This window comes from Coccidioides posadasii, chromosome 1 (genome assembly GCF_018416015.2).
Source record: "Coccidioides posadasii str. Silveira chromosome 1, complete sequence".
NCBI lineage: Eukaryota > Fungi > Ascomycota > Eurotiomycetes > Onygenales > Onygenaceae > Coccidioides > Coccidioides posadasii.
This window is the reverse complement of record NC_089407.1, coordinates 6,132,619-6,150,582: the sequence shown is the minus strand read 5'-3', so window position 1 is coordinate 6,150,582 and position 17,964 is coordinate 6,132,619. Positions and strand designations below refer to the sequence as shown.

Below are 17,964 nucleotides of genomic sequence, written 5' to 3'. Positions count from 1 at the left end.
AGCCAGAATTCAAGGTCTAGTTGGATAACTACTCGATAGAACTCTTTGCATTTTCGTTTGAAAACTGTACCTCCAGGCGGTGCCATTATTTTCCATCCCTGGGTCGATAAAGGGCCATTTTGGTTTCGTGTCGCCTCTTTCGTGGTGAGTTCAGCAATGAAAATGCGTTGTAATGGCTTACCAGTTCTGAAGTTCTGGCTTCTCGAGAAGATTTGACAAACTCGCAACTTTTCTTTCGTTGACATGGACAAATTCCGTCCGGGCGGTGAAGACGACAGAGTTAACTGACTAGTTAACTAACAAATCAGCTTATGGCGGGGTTAACTAGTTCGTGGTGACGACAACAACAGCTTGTCCTCCGGGATATTTAAGCGTCGATACGGAGTACTCCCTAAGGACTAACCCAGGCTCCTTTTTGATGCACTACCGCGTGGCTCGTCCACCTTCGTACTGAGTGCCGATAATCTCTGGAAAGGTAGCTCGTCTTGGAGTTACTTGGAGATCCTTGCTAACGGGCTGTTGGCAGAAACAAACCATATACCACGCAAAGCAAACTTCTCCAGATAAATATAGCTATTTCTACGCAGGCCATAAAAGAACGTGACCTTTTGTCTCGCCATTTTCTCAAGCAAAATGGTTGCGAAGTCCCAAATGTCCATCCTTGCCGACAACACCCTGCCTACTTCTGCGGGCTCATCGGCCTCATCGACGGTCTCAAAGCCTATCAAAGGAGCTACAAAGCCTTGTTTTGGATGTGGATGTGGTGATGAGCAGTGCGATTGTATCATCTGCACTGTGATGTAGCAGCCTCTGCCTACCAAGGAAACTGGCCCAGGTGAAAAATAGCATCTAATGGGATGCCACTGGAGAAGGGTTTGGCAAATTTTTGTTGACACTGAGCCTTCAGCGGCTTGTTCTGTGTTATCAGGTATGGATATATGACATAAATGAACAGCAAAGTTCTCCTCTTACATCCTGCTCCATTCACAATCCTTAATGTACGTGTTGATGTGGGAAGGCTAGCAGTGGTTTGTAACCTCTGTAATCTTAAAGAGCTTTCAGGAGTCTGTTATCCAAGTCTACTAAGGCCTCGACTGCTTTTTGTCCCCTGTCGCACCCCATAAGGTGTCGGAAATCTGTGTGGTGCGCACTATGCTTTCTGTCCAATGTAATGTTATCAGATTGAAAAAAGCAAGGCAGAGCGTTGACCACTTTTTCAGATAACAATGGCGGCAAACCCAAAATCCAGATCAAGCAGCAGATTACGGAGTGCTCCGTAGACAAAAAGTTTACCTCTACGGAGTACGGAGTAATTACCCTGTATATAGTTACATAGGCGTTCAGCAGCCGGGGCTGGCGGCTGGCTTAAGTGGATTCTCAGCCCGCCTGAAGCTCAGCCGGCCAAGCAGCTCGCCATGAGAGGCAAGAAATAGTTAACATTACAGACAGGCGCAAAGTGTGTGATGCAATACCGATGTCTGTGTGGACTTTGCTGGTACAACTCTGGGGCGTATCCCTAGAAAACCAGGCGATAATATGGATGATTAAGTCGTAATATCAGCGCGCCAAATACTACACGGCTTAGGCAATGAAGACAAGTTCGTCATTCCTTCAGAAAGCGATGAAGAAATACCTCAAAATGAACACAAGAATCTGTTATGGCAGTATGCTCAGGTGCCTGCCAATGCTGTGGCTTTGAACAGTTGCTCCTACAAAAAATCAAGAGTACTAAAACACACTTGGAATAGGGAGCTAATTTGCGTCCTAGAGCAATTAGGAAACGTCTTTACACAATAAGACACACATCTATATATGCTAATAATGAGCAATTGTTACAAATTAGCTACAAAATAACCACCGGATCACCAGAGCTTCACAGAACATGATAGAAGAGTATATTATATATATGAGATATATCGCATAGGTCAATGACTTGGATTCTGAAGGGAGGCAGCCAATCAGTCTTCTATTCTTTGAAGATACTGAGAGATTAGCGCTACAGATCTATACAGGTTGAAGCTAGTTATATACTATCCTCTACGCAACAGTATCAACTTCTCAGCTAGCGATTCGCTAGGCGGGTGCTTGTTCTCTGGCATACATTCTACACTACATGGTAGGATGTTCAAACAAGTACTGTTGAAGGGCGTGCCACCGGTAGGGCTTAGTCTATCGTGTAGGTCTAAGGCTAGCCCCGGCACCCCTTCTTACACCACAGGATGTTGCAATTCAGGACAGGGAAAACCACCACAGACAGCAAATGAGAGAGAAAGAACAAATCCCCACCTTGAGGCCGCGCATTCTCACTGACAGTCTAGATCTGCCATTCAAAGCCAGGTTTCACCTCAGCTGGCTGGAAAGGGCGGCACAGTACATCTTGCAAGGCTCAATTCCCCCCAGACAGTGTGCAGTTTGAATCCCACCCTCAGTAGTTCAACTCTTCATTATTCAAACATAATGCATAATGAAATCTTAGGTGCAGCAAGGCTGGATATTTGCTGTAAATGAGGCATTATTGCCATAGGCAAGCCATTCCAGTCATACAATCATCCAGCACAATCACCTGCATGTGCTGTAGGCAACAGCAAGTTAGCAACCCACCAGTTCCTGTGGAAGGACAAGTGATGGCAGGTCACAATGCAGTAGAGATCAGTGATGAGCAACACTCTGTGAATAGAACCAGAGCTCCAGATAACAAATTCACCCGTGAGACTTATCAATGTTGAACACCAAAAGACAATGGGAAAAGGAAATTGATCAAGGACAGATAATCATCACCAGCCATAACCAGCAAAAGTATCCTATTTTGAATGCCATGCTATTGAAAAAGGCTCTCAGGGAGGCAAGAAAGCAGAAATGAAGGTTAGAGCTGGAATTTGCTCAGCTGCAGCACAGCCATTGCACATGAAACTGAGAGTGGACAGCCAAGAAGAGGGAACACAGAGACAGGTGAGAGGCAGCAGCTAGAAAAGAGAGGAAAATAGGCACAATGGAGGGAAGGTGGTCAAGTGGCAGGAGGAGGGTTGTTTATATAGTTTTGAAAGCAGCGTTATGCGCGTTAGTACCCGATTTGGGAGATGCTAAACTCTTATTAGGCAGCCCCCCAAATGATACAGTATACCCAGGTAGATAAATCAAAGTGGCCGCGGTTAATTCCCTTTGTTTCTGAGCGGGTTTCCTGCAAGCATGCCTGCCAACATTAAGGGACCTAGAAATCTCATGCAAATTCCAGAGGAATATGCCTTGTTGCACCACATGTATTGAACGAGGAAATGCAGTGTCAGGAAAGTTAGTGTTTGTTCATGGTTAGTTATAACATTGTTTACATAACCTTGTGGCATGACTGATGGTTTTGACAGGCAGACCAGATGAAGAGAGTTTTAAAACGCAGAGCGCTTTACTGTCACTTTAAAAGAGAAAATAACCAAGTATTGATAGAGTTGCTGCATGCCTGCATTGTACAACAGATTGAAAGATTGCTGGAAAAGAGGAGAGAGTATGAAGTGACACACAAAGATGCAAAGAGGCAATACCGCGACTGTGAGGTCCAGTTGCATGTTGATCTGGCTAAGTCAGGGCCTTAGCAACATAACTCTATTTCCAGATCGCCACTATTTATCGAGTGTTTTCGGCTGTAATCTGGGGTTTATGGAAAAGAAGCAAGTCAAGATAATAAAGAACTTCATTTAAGACATATGGAACTATTTCCCAAAACTTCGATGGGATGCATTCATTAGCATCCCAAGCTTGCGATACAGAGTAATTATAAGCTCCAGTCGACATATTGCCTTAAATCAAAGCCACTCACTGCCATATGTGTCCCAATTGGTGTATTCCATGGCGAACATGAGTAAAGGGAAACTTCCAGACTTCCATATAGTATACATCTATTGCAGACTTAACTCGGGTTAGCTCAGGCAATCAATAAGGTGTGACATTCGGTAAGTGGAATGGCAATGGTATTACTGAGGTTCAGATAGGTAGATGCATTTAAAATCAAGAAGCACAAATGTTTGCTTTCATATGGGGTTGAAACATATTGATAAAGCATCAATCATCATGGAAAGGGGGGACTGCTCCGTACCCGGCAGCCACTTGACATTCAAAAGAAATTCGAAACATACCTCATTGAGCATCCATGGATCACAGGAGGACCAGCTCAACTGGTCCGACCTTCCTATTTCCTGGCTTCGCAGTCATGGTCGTGATCGGGTTGGCGTTGGAGTGGGAAAAGAAAAAATGAAGTCCCGTTTGTTTTTGGTTTTCGAATTTGAATTAGGTTCCGAAACTGTACTAAACTCGCTGACTAATCCCCAGTAGGGTTTGCCCTAACCCCAAGGTGACGAACAGAGTATGGAGTGTATGGAAGCTTGGAGTACGTGGCTCGGAAAAAAGATATGGATATGTGGAGCGTGTAGATTGCTCTCATGCATATGGAGTACGTAATCAGGTAGATCGAATAGAGAATATCTTGAGCCTGCAATGACGCTCGCGGCGACGGATTGAATCTCTCTTCACCCAGGAGGCGACATCCGTGTGACCCAAGCGAGCGCATACCGAAAGGATCGGGAAAATATGAGCCTGGGCCGGTACACGGTTGATATCGATGGGTCATGTTGACAGTGCTTGATACCCAGCAGTTTTGCGATGACTGAAATTGGCAATTTGCGCAATCGTTCGTTACCTTCATTTTGCCCACCAAAAGCGACTTAAACCGTTGGGCTTGCGTGGCGCAAACGGCTGGGTTAGAGCGGCCCATAACGGCCTAAAAAAAAAAAAAAAAAAAAAAAAAAAAAAATGAGAGAGCCGGAATATCTCAGAGATAGGTTCAGCTTTCTTCGACTTCATCCAGGAGCTTCCACATTACTTGTTCGCCATCTGCTTGGCTTTCTGATGTCTGTGTTTTAGTATTGTGAGGTCCTGACTCCGGGGTCTGGACCGGCTCATCATTCGGCGATACGTTACGTCCCTCTGCTTCCAGCTCTCTGAGATATATCTCCACGCGCTCCTTCGTCTGCTCCATTTCTCGGATCTCCTCCTTCGCCTGCTCTAGTTGCTCTTCCATCATCGTAATAAGTGACTCTCGGGATTGGTGAGGCCGATACAAATTCAGTAAATGGTGTGCGTTAATAAACAGATTCCTAATATCTTCAATCTTTGGCTCGTATTGTTCGGGGTTAATCGACAGGATGCCCACCAATTCTAGGAAGTTAAGTAAGAGGGATTTGCTGATTTTCAAAAGATAATAAGCGTGATCTGGTGATGGACCGGCCGTTTCATTTGTAAGACTAGACGGATAGAGTTGTTCAATTCCTTGTTCTTCAAGCGATGGTAGTTGAGTGGACAGCTATTAGCCGAAGGCAGTTAGCGACGCAAAACTTCTTTAACGCAGGAGCCCATACCGATTGCGCCTCGCCAAAGAGGGAGTATGAGCCTTCTTTCGGGAGCTCTGGTGGCACAAGATAACGAAGCTCCGGGGCAAGTTTGAGAGCATGCAGAGCTTCAGGGCTCCATTTGCGGCTCAAAGCTTGCGGTTCGGCCTCTTTCTTTGCTTTCTCGAGCCTTTCTAGATTTTCGGGGGTAAAGTTCTTCCAAAACGGAGGTGGAGGAGGAAATGCAGCCGTGATCCCTTTTTGCTGGCCCCCTTCTTCCATTTTGACCCGACCAAGAGCTGTCGTGGGGAGCTGTGTCGGGAGCTGTTGCTGCTGCTACTGCTGGTGGTCGTGGGTCGCGTCGCTCGACTGAGGGCCGATGACGACCTCGGCCTTAGTCAGCACTTTCAACACGCCGTCCAGAAACGCCCGGCCGAAGCTCAGAGACACGATTCTGCTCTGACCCGCTTGTCCTCTCTACGATCAGGCAAAGGTTTCTCAAGTTTGCCGCGTAGAGATGGACGTAGGGCTATCCTCCGATCTCAATAAACCATATTATACCATGATCTAGCGCCTACCCTTGCCCCATCCGCTTCTCCAGAGCAATGGCTCAGAATGACCTTCCGCTGCACGGGAATCGAAAACCGTCAGGTATTTCTGCTAAACCGGGCTGCTTAGGCGCCGTCGCTCGCTTTTGGTACCGCTCGTATGCCGCAGATTACATTAGCTTAGCTATTATCACCGCAGGGTGGTTTATCGTGAGTACCCCTGCCTTCCATCTATGCTTTTGTTGCTCTCTTCTAAAACGGCTATCGTGTAGATCCAAATATTTGTAGAGCCATTCCACCGGATGTTCTCGTTGGAGAATGGCTCAATACAGTTTCCGTTCGCTGTCGTGGAGAGAGTCCCGGTCGGTAAGCGTAGTTCATAGCCGAGAATTGATGTCGCGTGCTTTTGCTCATTTCGTCATTAACATAGTGTGGGCTGTCATCTATGCTGGCATCCTTCCTTTGATGATAATCGGGATATGGGCAGCTGTTACGCGTTCCGGTTCTCACTTTACCCATGTGACGATACTGGGATTTTTAGCGACTCTTATACTCACTTCCTTTCTGACAGACGTCGTCAAAAATGCCGTGGGCCGTCCGAGGCCAGATTTGATCTCCCGGTGTAAACCTGAAAAGGGAACACCGGCTCACACCCTGGTCTCCTTCAACGTGTGCTTGGAAACGGATCATCATATTCTACATGAAGGTTGGAGGAGCTTCCCCAGTGGTCATAGCAGCTTTGCTTTTGGCGGGCTCGGGTACCTTTCGCTGTATGTTCACGCCTCAACTTCTACTCTTCGGGAACACCGGAACAATTTTACTGATAACATTGCTTTTCCTGTGATGAATAGATTTTTTGCGGGGCAACTGCACGTGTTTCGACCTCGCTCTGGTCTAGCCCGTTTCCTTTTCTCTGCGGCTCCTCTGCTGGGAGCGCTGATGATTGCGATGTCGCGATTGGCGGACTATCGTCATGACGTATATGATGTCACAGTCGGGTCTCTTTTGGGACTTTTTACGGCGTATTTTACCTATCGCAGATACTATCCATCGCTGAAGTCAATTGACTGCGATACTCCCTATTCCAGACCAAGCGGTGGCTACGTAGCTGTCAGTGGTGTTAATCGGGGTCTGGGAGATGAAGAACAACCATGCAACTCCCCACGACCAGAATATTCTGGAGCCGAATATCAGATGCAGTGAATCCATCCAAATCGGCCACATTACCCTAGCGCAGAACGAACCGGATGATATCGGAGAGGAAATTTCATCGTGTATAGCTATAAGCAGCCGAGCTTAACGGTCCACATTGATATAGATACAAACTAATCATATACTCTAGCAAGGTGTTGGTCGTTTAGATATTTTTGTTCCATACCTTGTCTGTAGACAGCGAGTCAATTTACATTGGTAGGGGGCACCCCCTGTCCTTGTTGAAGGTTCCTGTTGGTTTGGCTGCGGTTAATTTTGGGTTAGCATTGATTCAGCCTCAGTTAACTGGTCTAGTTATATAAATTCGTCATTGACAGGCCGTCGCAGCAAAACTGTGCAAGTCAACCACCAAAAACCATTAGATCCCGAAATAAAATGCCTTCCGCATCCCCTTGGGTACATACCCTCCAGCTACCATTCAACTCTTCAGTGATGCTGCAATATTTTGTCTTCTGTTTTTAAAGCCTCTGGAACTAGCTTACTCGCCATCGCCACCTTCATACTCAGCCCTGCGGTTCCTGCGATGGGCATCGTGCATAGAATTTCTAGAAGGGGTATATCCGCAGCAATAACCTTCGCAAGCCACGTACGAAACTCCATGGCCACAAGGCTGTCGATGCCATTGCTGCTCACACTCTTCCCCCCGTCAATGTTTTCCACAGAAATACTCAGCAGCTTGGAGAGCTTGGAGAGCTTGGAGCGAATTGCGTCGGTAATAATGGAAACGGCTTCAGCAATAGATGCTATGGATCCTAATTTTGATGCCACGCTTATGACCGAATCGGCGTCGTCGCTCCGCAGCGTCGCCGTAGCGGTGGAGCTGGTTGAAGCCAGTTGTAAGAAAAGGGGCGAATGCATCCACGAGGGTATAGGTATGGCGTTGGACGCGTACTGTGCTGCTGGTGTCAATCCTGAGGCTATTTGAAAGGGTCTGGTGGCAAAATTCTTCGGGTTGGAATGATATTCGACCATACGGTGGATATCTTCTTCACGAATAGCATCCATCAGGGAAGCCACAGGATTTACGCTGTGAAGTTGTTGGAGGTTCTCGGCTACATAACCTACGGAAAGCAGGTCACCCAGATCAAGTGATGTGGCTGGCAAACCCAGATATACCCGATGCGCGGCGAGAGCATCCTATTAGGTGTTTCCGGCCGCATAATTAGCCTGACCACGGTTTCCCATCACGCCGCCAATGGAAGATAGCATGATGAAAAAATCCATATCTCTCGGGAGACAGGCATGGAGGTTCCAAGGCCCCTGTAGGCAACGATATACCAGACTGTTCTACGCTAATCCATAGAACTGAGAAATAAAATGCTTGTTGAACTGGCAGACTCGTAGTCCGAAGTTAAGCGGTTATTGCTAGGTTTATGGTGTTCGAAGGCAGCTCCGCAGACTATTATTCCCCGGATATTCCACTAGATACGCGGGGACGAGAAAGGAGATTCAAATATTGGGAGGCATGACCAGCCATCTGGTCACCTAAATGTGCTCATTGACAGCAGGATGATACTGCTACTGTATGGATGCAACATACTTCTGTATTCAAACCATTCGGCTTCTTGAACTGACAGCTCTGTTGCATTGGACGCGAACTCCTTGTGAACTCCTTGCACATTGACTGTGCTTCAAACACTCTCGTTTTGATTGTAACCAATATTTCGGTAGTTTACTGAAGGATGCGGTTGTGCGAATTTTCCAGGCGGGGCAGTGATGTACAATAACCAGCACATACTATAGCCCATGCACGCTGGGTTGGTGGGATATTTTCAGGTCTTTTGTGCATTGGGATTAAAAAATGTCGACCAAACCAGCCGATCTGATTCGTTTTTTCCCCTGCTGGTAGTGACACACAACAATTGGGACCTTGAAATGCTAAGTTACCCCAACCGCTGGCATACACATTGGCCCTCATGTGGGACCGGGAACCAGGATGGGTATCGGTGACATTTCAACTCTGGGGTTGCGTGACGGAGTTTCACAGCAATTGAAGTTGCATGAAATCCTCGGAAATATACTGGAAATTGTTGTACAGCCCATGCTTCCCTAGTATGACAAACATGTGCTATTATTGGTGCGGATTGGGTTCTAGTTCATAACGTTCCATTTATTCCTCTCGCAAGTCCTAAATGAACGGCACATAATTTCTGGGAGCGTTGGAGAGATTTTCTCGCTTATGGACCTCAGTTTGTTGAACTCGTTCCGGTCAGCAAGTTCGTCCCCTTTACACTCCGTTGCTCTAATAAAGGGAACAAAGAATTGCAACAGAATCGGTGACAATGGGTGATATAGCGGTTGTTGTTAACGAAGTGGTGTATGCTTTTAGCACTCTTCCGAGCGGATCCGGCGGCACGGCGATGCGTAGGTTTGTCGGACCTACGTTGATGGCTACCGTTGAATTGACAAGCGGTGCCTCAATGGGAAGAATTTGTTGAAGACTACCCGTAAACACATTTCTGCCGATGGCGAGCGAGAGATCTGGGGTGGAAAAAGATCATAATCGCATCTACAGGCCGATAAATGAGTAAATTATACGGGAGAGAGGAGGGTCAAGACAAAATACTCACCAGCAGATGAAATATCGTCTCTGTTTGAAACCACCTGCGCGGCAATGTATGGAATTTGCACAGAAGCTCCCATACCTACCCCCGTAATAAATTGATAGCCAATCAGGGTGGCGGTGTATGAATTCGGCCCGACCGTATAGAGAAGGCTAGAGCCGATGGCGAAGGCTAGGGCGCCAAACCAGACAAACAGAACATATCAGCCAACCAAGCCAACCAAAAGGCCGACAATGAGGGATGTTGCCGTGTTGCTGGCCTGATAGGGCACTCCGTCAAGGCCAGACTTTTCGGGGCTAGAGCCTTTGACAGCTTGAAAATAACTGGGTAGATAAAAGACATGACTATACACGTGGTCTGTCAGTCCATTGCTTAGGAAATAATAGATAGATAAGCTCACATGTAGAATCCCATCGCAAGGAAGCAAGAAAAAAGAGATGCACTGAAAATAGTTCTCTGCTTAAACAACAATCTCGGCGGAAGCGTGGCTTTGTCTCCAAGGTGCCATTGAAGGACACAAAATATAGCCAGCACGAGGCTAGCTGCCACAATGCAGCCCCATACCCTAGCGTCAGACCAGGGATAGACATTCCCCGCCCATTCTCTCGCCAGAACAAAGGAGGTAATGCCACCAAGAAGGAGGACTGCACCCAACAGATCCAACTCTACAAGGCGGTTTGTGATGCTTAGGCCAGCAGATGGAGGAGCCATCTCCTTCAAGAAGATGAGGCCTACGACAAAAGCTGCGCCGCCACATGGAAGATTAACCCAAAAACTATGGAAAAATCAGCTTAGGATTTTCGAAGAACTCGTAGCGGATGGAAATACCACCACCGCCAGCCTAGGCGATTTGTAATGATTCCTCCCAGAGGAGGACCGATGATGTTAGACACGGCCATCATGCTTGACAGTAAAGCGATATAAGGGGCGCGTTTCCTCAGTGGAACTGTCTCAGCAACAATGTTCAATCCTCCGAGAAAAGTGCCGCAGCACCAATCCCCGCTATTCCCCGTCCAACAATTAGCAATATGGACGAAGTTGCAGTGGCACAGATCACTGAGCCAAGCTCAAATATGAAGATGCCACTCAAAAATGTCCACTTCATATGACTGTAAAGCTTCCCAAAGCTTGGCTGCAGAGCGGTTTGGGTTAATAGATACGATGATCCATACCAGCCAACATCTCCAAGGGATTCGAACTCCGCCTGCAATTTTCGGAATAGCGGTTGCTTAGACTATGTAAGCGTGGGGAACAGCTTCAGCGGCAAGGATGTATGTACCTAGGATAATGACGTCTATGGAGACCATAAGGGCGCATATGCATCGCGCCAATGTTACTACTGCTAGCTGGAACTGGTTAAAATGTAACCCGTCCTCGGAATCTGTTGTCGCGTTCTCTTCATCCCTCTGAATCGATCCCGTTCTCGCAACTTCCCGGTTTTGGGGGAATAAGCTGTGAAGGAGACAGCCTGGTTGGATGTGAGCCCCTAATAAGATTGGGAGCCTCATTCGCCGGAGGCATCAATTTCGGCAATTTTTAATTCTGAGGACCCGATCAGGCGGCATAAAGGGGGAATTCAAGGGGGTGGTCAACGTGCCGATGCACTTTAGGTACGCATGCGGAGGAGGTACGTGCAATCCACAAAAGGTACGGTCCTTACAGCGCAGGTCCTTGCTTTGGGGGGAGAAGGAGGGGGGGATTTGATGTAAAACGAACACAATTAAAGAGGAAGCAAATGCAGACCACAGGCATGGGACTTCGTTTGAATAACTCGGTGTGGCAGGATGGGTCATCGAGAGAGAGACATACCATCAGCTCCGAACTGGGTGAAACTAAAACACCCGAAACTCCCAGCATGGTTGAATTTCCAATATAGTGTGGGTTACACTGATGTTTGGTTAGACAGACCTAGGAAAAAGATAATCTGATCGCGTCAGAGGAGCTGAATACATACCAGATGGCCGCCCGGTGCAATAGTGCCACAAAAGGGGGCTATTCACTGTTTTCTGCAGCTTTTGTAGCTCTGAAACAAAAGGGTTGATAATGCAATTTGGCTGAACAGGATATCCGGCAGTTAGATAGATCTAAGGAACCAGGACCACACAATGAAAGTACTTTGTTTTCATGGCAGAGGATCCAATAACGAGGCAGGTACTCTTTTCATTCAGTAGAGCACATCCACACTGACACTAAGCTCTTCAGATTTTCAAACTTCAGACAGGTAAAGTTTCCGGACTAGGATTATGGATTGCGTTCTAATAAAAGGATCAGCTTCTCTAAGGACCGACTTACCGGACTTCGAGTTTGAATTCATCCAAGGGGCCATTCCTCATACTGAAGGTATGTGTAGGTCCTTTGAATACTAAGGCTTCTGCTCTCGTAGCTTACATTGAACTTGGCAATTGGTCTCTTTTCACGACCTCTTTTTCACAGTTGCCATTATACAATTATTTTATCCCTCTATCGCCGCAGTCGATTTTGCGGACCGAAGAGGAGGTCGTCAAGCTAATTCAGCATGAAGGCCCTTTTGATGGTGCTATTGGGTATTCGGTTGGCGCTGGGCTCATAGCGCAGCTCATGATCCGAGATTTTCGAGAAAACCCCTGGAAACTTCCACACGAACGAATTTTTCGCTGGGCGGCCTTTATCAACAGGGCCACGCCGCAGGAAATATTCCGCCTTTCAGATATGGAGGCGAGAGTGGGCATCGTAGACGACTCCGCTCCCGAGAGAGAGTTGAAGGGGATCTTCCTTCGGCCATCAAATATCCGAGTGCGAAAAGAGAACGAAAGACACCCTGGTTATGATCCCGAAGAGCTTCGGCGGAACATAATGGCCCTGGAGACGACACAACTTGCCGATGGCATACTCTTCATGACTGACGGGCGCATGGGAGGTGCACGATACGAGGCAGCCGTTCAAGGACGTTTAATCGATATTCCAACACTGCACGTATGATGCCCGACGGTTGACAACCGCCATGGGGGTTTAGAGTTGATGAAGCTGTGCGAGCCCTCCTCGATGAGAGAGTCTTTCCACAGTCACGGTCATGATTTCCCAAGAGGCCACTATGAAATGAAGATAGCAGAGTTGATCCGTGAGGTAGACAGGAGCTTGTCCGTCGATGTTCGGGCCCATGAGTGGTGGATCACGTGACTCTACTAGTTAAGTTAAGTTTGCTAGTTAACTACAGCACCGCCGCCCCGTTCGCGACTCTGTCGTCATGCAATCCACCGTGAAGCTACGCCGTGCAAATGCCATGTCCCTCTTCCATTTAAGCATGTCACCGTTAAAGAACCACGAGGAATGGGCCAAGGTCTTGTTTTGTTCGAGACTTGATGGTCCTGTAGGTACACATTGACATAATTACTTTGCAGAGGTGATCTCACTTTGGCGTCACTATTAACGCGCCAGGTAGTGTTATATATCCCTTCTACGCGCCCAACAACCCGCCTACGTCGAAAAACGCTCCGTAGGGACAGTCCCCCTTCGCAATTGACCGCCGTATATGTTGGATTTCTATATCATACCCTTCGATTGTGGATAATGGATACGACACGGGTCGCGTTATCATGGGTCCCAGCAGAAGCTCCATCCAGCCAACTCACCGCACAGCTGGAGCAATCCCAGGCCCAAACCACCGATCTAAACATCACCACCCCCAAAGAACATACCGCTTTGCTAGAGAACGATGCCACGACAAAACAGCCGGCACCTTCCGAAGCAGCTATTGAATTTCCGTCCCGTTCGTGCACGCCGCTGCCATCACGACCCTCTAATTCTAGTAAGGATGACGCTTCTTCCGTCGGGACTCCGGCAACTCCGCAGAGGAAAGATAACCCAGCACACGGCCTTTCCCTTAATTTACCCCCGAGACTCTTTTCTAGTCCTTTCAGTCGCGGCCCAGCCTCCCCAAAGCTCGATTCGGCCCATATTTACACTTCGCCTTCCTCCGTGTTGCCGCGACGATCGAGGGGGCTGGATTTCTCCCGGGCTTCGACAAATCTACACCACTCAACATTAGCCGAAGCATCCCCAGATTCTTCTCCAGTTGTGAGTGGTAGAGGTGTGACAATTCCCCAGCGCCGTGCAGGGAATAATGGTGGCTTTGCCTCCCCGAACAACTCCCACAACTACACCTGGTCAGCTTCCGGGCATGGTGACAGGAACATGATATCTAGCTCTGTGAGTAGCATAAATATGATGGACTCAGATTCCTCAAGTTGCAGCGATGAGGAGGATGATGGGTCCCTCCTTGCACTGGAACGGGGAGAACCCACCATCTCCACTCCCCAGCCTTCCAGGTCTACGCATAATCTATCGGGCGCACCTTTTCCGAATGTGGCTCAGAGCCCAGCGACAGACTGGATACATAATCTACCCAGTACGAAGCCCAGTCTTATGAGCTTCCAGCGGGCACGATATCGAGGTCGGACGAGACATAGCTCAACCAGCACAAGCGGCACTAGCTCTAGGCCTAGCCCAGGGCCAAGGTCCCCGCCTGTGATAAAGAGCATCGAAACGTTCCCGTCGGGGTATTTTTCTAAGGAAGCTATTATTGCTGATGTCAAGTCACGTCGGGAAAGCTTGAGTCTCGGGACAAACGACCTGCGCTTATCAGATATGAGCGATGATGGCGAAACCAAGCAGGGAATAAGTAGCTCATCTAGTGGCTCTATTGCCGGAGGTTCCAATCCGGAGTTGGCCCGACGCGGAGTAATACGCCGAGCAGTAACCAGACGGGGGAACCTATTGGTAAGTCGTATTTCATCGTTTGGGAAATACGTAAGACTTACTTTTGCTAACTCAACATGCAATAGCCGAAAACCAAAAATTTTGCTCGAATAAAGGCAACTCTGATGGAAGAAGGCGCTCCAATTGAGAGCGAAGCAAAGCAAGAGGCCGAAGTTATTAGACAGGTGCGGGAGAGTGACACCTCAGTGCCTTCTCTATCACCCTCTTTAATTAATTCGGCGTTGCCATTGGATTCCCGTGAAAATCAGCCAGATACCACCATAACCCATAATCAACCGAAGGCTGATTTTAACCAACAAGCTTCTGAAAACTCTGGAGGGGTACAGTTTTGGAATTCATTTGACGACCGCTATCAAACGCCGCCCCCTTCTATCTACAAAACAAAGGATTCTGTCGGAGATACGGTGATGCAAACTCCACCGGGCCATCCAACACCTTCGTTTGTACAACCACGCCCATTCGGCCCCCAAGCCGTATTGTCTCAAGCGGCTACAGATCTTTCGCAAAGACTGAGCAAGCGGCGTCGAGTTGATGACCTCGACCTTGACCTCGCTTCCTTTAAGCGTCGTGCGGTCTCTCCAGGCACCAGTACTCAGAGCAGCCCAAGTCAATCTCAAGCGTTTTCATTTCCAGAGAGCAGTCAGTCAGGTCATCTGTCCAAAGCCAAAATTTGTCCAACGTCGACCCAGAGCACAAGTAGCGGACATTCACAGACTGTCAAGCGAGTCGGTTTGCAGGGTATGAGTGAAGCGAACGAGGGATTCATGAACATGACCATTGATTAGGTTGGAGTAGGAGGACTTGTTACTAACAGTAAGCGGAGTGCGACAATTTTTTCTCGCTGTATCTCGATTCCTACGGATTACTATTATTTGTGGGTTCATCTTTTGGAGTTATTGGCAATCTTAGGGGACTAAACTAAGGAGTTATTATCCCTACTATCACTATTACTATTTATCCGCAGAATCTTTTTCAATGGCGAATATTTCTCTGCCTTCCGATAGATTCCATACCCAACTACTATCAGCTATTGATGATCAGCAAGCTGCGGAGTACCACGCCGTAGTTTGGATTCCAACTGTCCCGCCGAATCAAAAGCGCGGCTTTCGCTGACAAGCTGATAGGTATGGTCCAGCAGACCTTCTTCAGACATCATCGCAGCTGTGTCGAAGCGATTTTCTCCGGGCAGCTCTCAAGACTCCCTTGGTTATGTACTTTGCCTGACCTTGACCATGTGTTTTGAACTACGACGAGCGAACCATTTAAGGCTTCTTCAGGTGTGAACAGTTTTCGAAAGTGCCTTGAAGACAATTGTGTTCAATATGTACAGCTTGAAGCAATTATCTAAATATGGACAAGCAAAAGAGAGAGAAAATCATCAAGGCTTGAAATTGTCGAAGCCAATTTCGTAAAATGTTTTCCATGTTTTTGTTCATTTTCCACCTCCCAAGGGTTGAAGAAAAAGCCATATCGTTCCTGAACATTTAGCCTGGGCTTTTATTTCTCTGAGAGAGGTCGAATCTCACAGGATCCGTCGAGGAATTAAGCGTTTACTGGCTGACGCCGTTGTTGATGAGGCGGTTGGTGGTACCGCTGCCAGGGTTGCTGATAACTGGGAGAGCCATCCGCTTGATGGTGTCGCAGAGACCGCCACCAGAGCCACGGCCAAGGCCGATGAGATAGGCACCAAGACCGCAAACATGGGGAGAAGCCATGGAAGTTCCGGACAAGCTGCGAGAGCCACCACCGGGTCTGGCGGAGATGATGTCCTGGCCAGGAGCGTAGACATCGACTATTCAAACCGGAATTGTTAGCCAAAGCCTTGTTCCACTAGGTGTGGGAGAGGACAGGGATAGAAACATACCGAGCTGGCCCCAGTTGGAGAAGGAAGCCTTGCCATCACGGACGTGGGAAGCGGCAGCAGTGCAGACAGTTGGTTCAGAGGCGGGGGAGAAGCTGCGAGCATCTCGCTAGAAACGGTGTCGGTCAGCCTTTGCCATGCATGCGTGAATTGGAGTCAAGACTTACGTTATCGTTACCAGCGGCAACGGCAAGGAAGATTCCAGCTCGGACGATAGCAGCGGCAGCCTGGTTGCTAGCCTGAGAGTAGCCACCGCCCAAACTCATGTTGGCGACAGCCCGGCGGGGGTCGTTCTGGCTGGCGTGTTGCATGGCCCACTGCATTCCAGCGATGACAGCGGAGTTGCTTCCGCTTCCATTGCAGTCAAGGACCTTGACAGCGACTAGTCTCGCCCTCTTGGCGACACCAAAGCTGGTACCACCAGTGGTGCCAGCAACGTGAGTGCCGTGACCATTGCAGTCCTCGTTGCGTCGGTCAACGGTGTTGGTACCCCAGACGGCACGGCCACCGAAGTCTGTGTGGCGGATATCGATACCGGTATCGATGATGTAGGCAGTAACGCCCTGTCCTGCGGTAGAGTCATAGCTGTAGTCTCTGCCTCCGGGTTGGCGCGAGGAGACACGGGCAAGACCCCAGGATGGGACATTGCGCTGGGTCTGGATGGCAGAGGCCTTCATAATCTGGTCGCGTTCGATGTATGCAACCTAGATGGACATGTGTCAGCAACCAAAGATACCGGCTCCCGAGGCCTGGATGTCTACTCACATCATCACGGTTGGCAATCTCCTGGATTGTCTCCTCATCGAAGGTACCGGCGTAACCCATGAAGCCCTGGTTGAAGTTGTAGGTGTGGCGCATTCCACCGACGTTGGTAGAGCCGCGGCGGGCGAGGCGCTCGTGGTGAACGCTTGCAACCCATTCACGGTGAGCATCGAAGTCCTGGGTAGAGGTACCCTCCTTCATCACGACGATGTAGCCGTTGGGAATGTTCTCTGCACCGGGGGCGGAGAGGATTTCTGCTCCATTGACGGAGAGAGCCGCCAGGGCGAGTGGAAGAATCTTGCCGAGAAAAACCATTGTGAACAACCAAAAGACGGATCACTACTGATGTCCGGATGGATTTGGATGATTCTTTTTTTTTTCCGTCGTCGAGGGGAGGGAAGAGACGGCTTATATCGTTTTATGGCCATGGACAATCTTGATACAAGTTCACATGCGCTAGCCGCCCTCTCATCAAAAACAGCCCCCGAGGTAGCTCTTGGAACATTACCCGATTGGGAATTGTGCCATCTCGCACCTCAGAACCAGGGTGGTATTATCGATCCGTGCAGATATCACGCCTTTCACGCTGGATCGAGGACCTGGGTAGCAAAGTCCAATCACCCGTGCACGCGGAGCGAGACCTGAGGCCATCCTAGTGACTCCACCTCAACCAAGTCCTGATTATTAAATGACCGATCGAGTCAACCACGCTGTTTGGTGGGTTGGAGCCAATATCAGCATAGCAATGGCAGCGGACCCCGGTCAGAGGGGCGAAAGAGATCACATGGTGCCCCGCCAGAGTTGAGATCTCATCAAAAGGGACAACCGCAATGAAGATCACTTCCAAAGTGCCATCGCTCAAACTAAGATCAAGGACCAGGGCCCCGGAT

At 48.6% G+C, this 17,964-nt stretch overlaps 6 protein-coding genes across 6 annotated transcripts; 3 read left to right on the top strand and 3 right to left on the bottom strand.

The window, feature by feature from the left end:
• Positions 1-4,797: 4,797 nt before the first annotated feature.
• On the bottom strand, positions 4,798-5,654 carry MED7 (Mediator of RNA polymerase II transcription subunit 7; the record flags this gene model as incomplete). Its single annotated transcript, XM_003065766.2, has 2 exons — positions 4,798-5,347; positions 5,403-5,654. The coding sequence occupies 2 exons, from the start codon at positions 5,652-5,654 to the stop codon at positions 4,829-4,831; spliced, it is 771 nt and encodes a 256-aa protein (XP_003065812.1). The 3' UTR covers positions 4,798-4,828.
• A 205-nt stretch (positions 5,655-5,859) lies between these two features.
• D8B26_001795 (uncharacterized protein) lies at positions 5,860-7,777 on the top strand. Its single transcript, XM_066123638.1, has 4 exons — positions 5,860-6,130; positions 6,193-6,286; positions 6,351-6,690; positions 6,772-7,777. Exons 1-4 carry the CDS (start codon positions 5,978-5,980, stop codon positions 7,121-7,123), a joined length of 939 nt encoding a protein of 312 aa, XP_065979713.1. The 5' UTR covers positions 5,860-5,977; the 3' UTR covers positions 7,124-7,777.
• On the bottom strand, positions 7,559-8,137 carry D8B26_001794 (uncharacterized protein; the record flags this gene model as incomplete). The annotated part of the gene is made up of 1 exon (XM_003065764.2): positions 7,559-8,137. One exon carries the CDS (start codon positions 8,135-8,137, stop codon positions 7,559-7,561), a length of 579 nt encoding a protein of 192 aa, XP_003065810.2.
• A 3,802-nt stretch (positions 8,138-11,939) lies between these two features.
• Positions 11,940-12,654, top strand: D8B26_001793 (uncharacterized protein; the record flags this gene model as incomplete). The annotated part of the gene is made up of 2 exons (XM_003065763.2): positions 11,940-12,036; positions 12,080-12,654. The coding sequence occupies 2 exons, from the start codon at positions 11,940-11,942 to the stop codon at positions 12,652-12,654; spliced, it is 672 nt and encodes a 223-aa protein (XP_003065809.2).
• A 345-nt stretch (positions 12,655-12,999) lies between these two features.
• Positions 13,000-15,433, top strand: D8B26_001792 (uncharacterized protein). Its single transcript, XM_003065762.2, has 2 exons — positions 13,000-14,451; positions 14,517-15,433. The coding sequence occupies exons 1-2, from the start codon at positions 13,243-13,245 to the stop codon at positions 15,234-15,236; spliced, it is 1,929 nt and encodes a 642-aa protein (XP_003065808.2). The 5' UTR covers positions 13,000-13,242; the 3' UTR covers positions 15,237-15,433.
• Positions 15,434-15,881: 448 nt separating this feature from the next.
• SUB7 (subtilisin-like serine protease) lies at positions 15,882-17,389 on the bottom strand (the record flags this gene model as incomplete). Its single annotated transcript, XM_003065761.2, has 4 exons — positions 15,882-16,243; positions 16,316-16,421; positions 16,480-17,016; positions 17,078-17,389. The coding sequence occupies 4 exons, from the start codon at positions 17,387-17,389 to the stop codon at positions 16,002-16,004; spliced, it is 1,197 nt and encodes a 398-aa protein (XP_003065807.1). The 3' UTR covers positions 15,882-16,001.
• Positions 17,390-17,964: the final 575 nt, after the last annotated feature.

What these genes read in the sequence shown, in the direction of transcription:
- D8B26_001795 (XM_066123638.1), top strand. Translation starts at nt 5,978, where the DNA reads ATGGCTCAGAATGACCTTCCGCTGCACGGGAATCGAAAACCGTCAGGT. An exon ending in TCACCGCAGGGTGGTTTATC is followed by an intron (nt 6,131 to 6,192) that starts GTGAGTACCCCT and finishes GCTATCGTGTAG; the next exon opens with ATCCAAATATTTGTAGAGCC. An exon ending in GGGCTCGGGTACCTTTCGCT is followed by an intron (nt 6,691 to 6,771) that starts GTATGTTCACGC and finishes TGTGATGAATAG; the next exon opens with ATTTTTTGCGGGGCAACTGC.
- D8B26_001792 (XM_003065762.2), top strand. Translation starts at nt 13,243, where the DNA reads ATGGATACGACACGGGTCGCGTTATCATGGGTCCCAGCAGAAGCTCCA. An exon ending in CCAGACGGGGGAACCTATTG is followed by an intron (nt 14,452 to 14,516) that starts GTAAGTCGTATT and finishes AACATGCAATAG; the next exon opens with CCGAAAACCAAAAATTTTGC.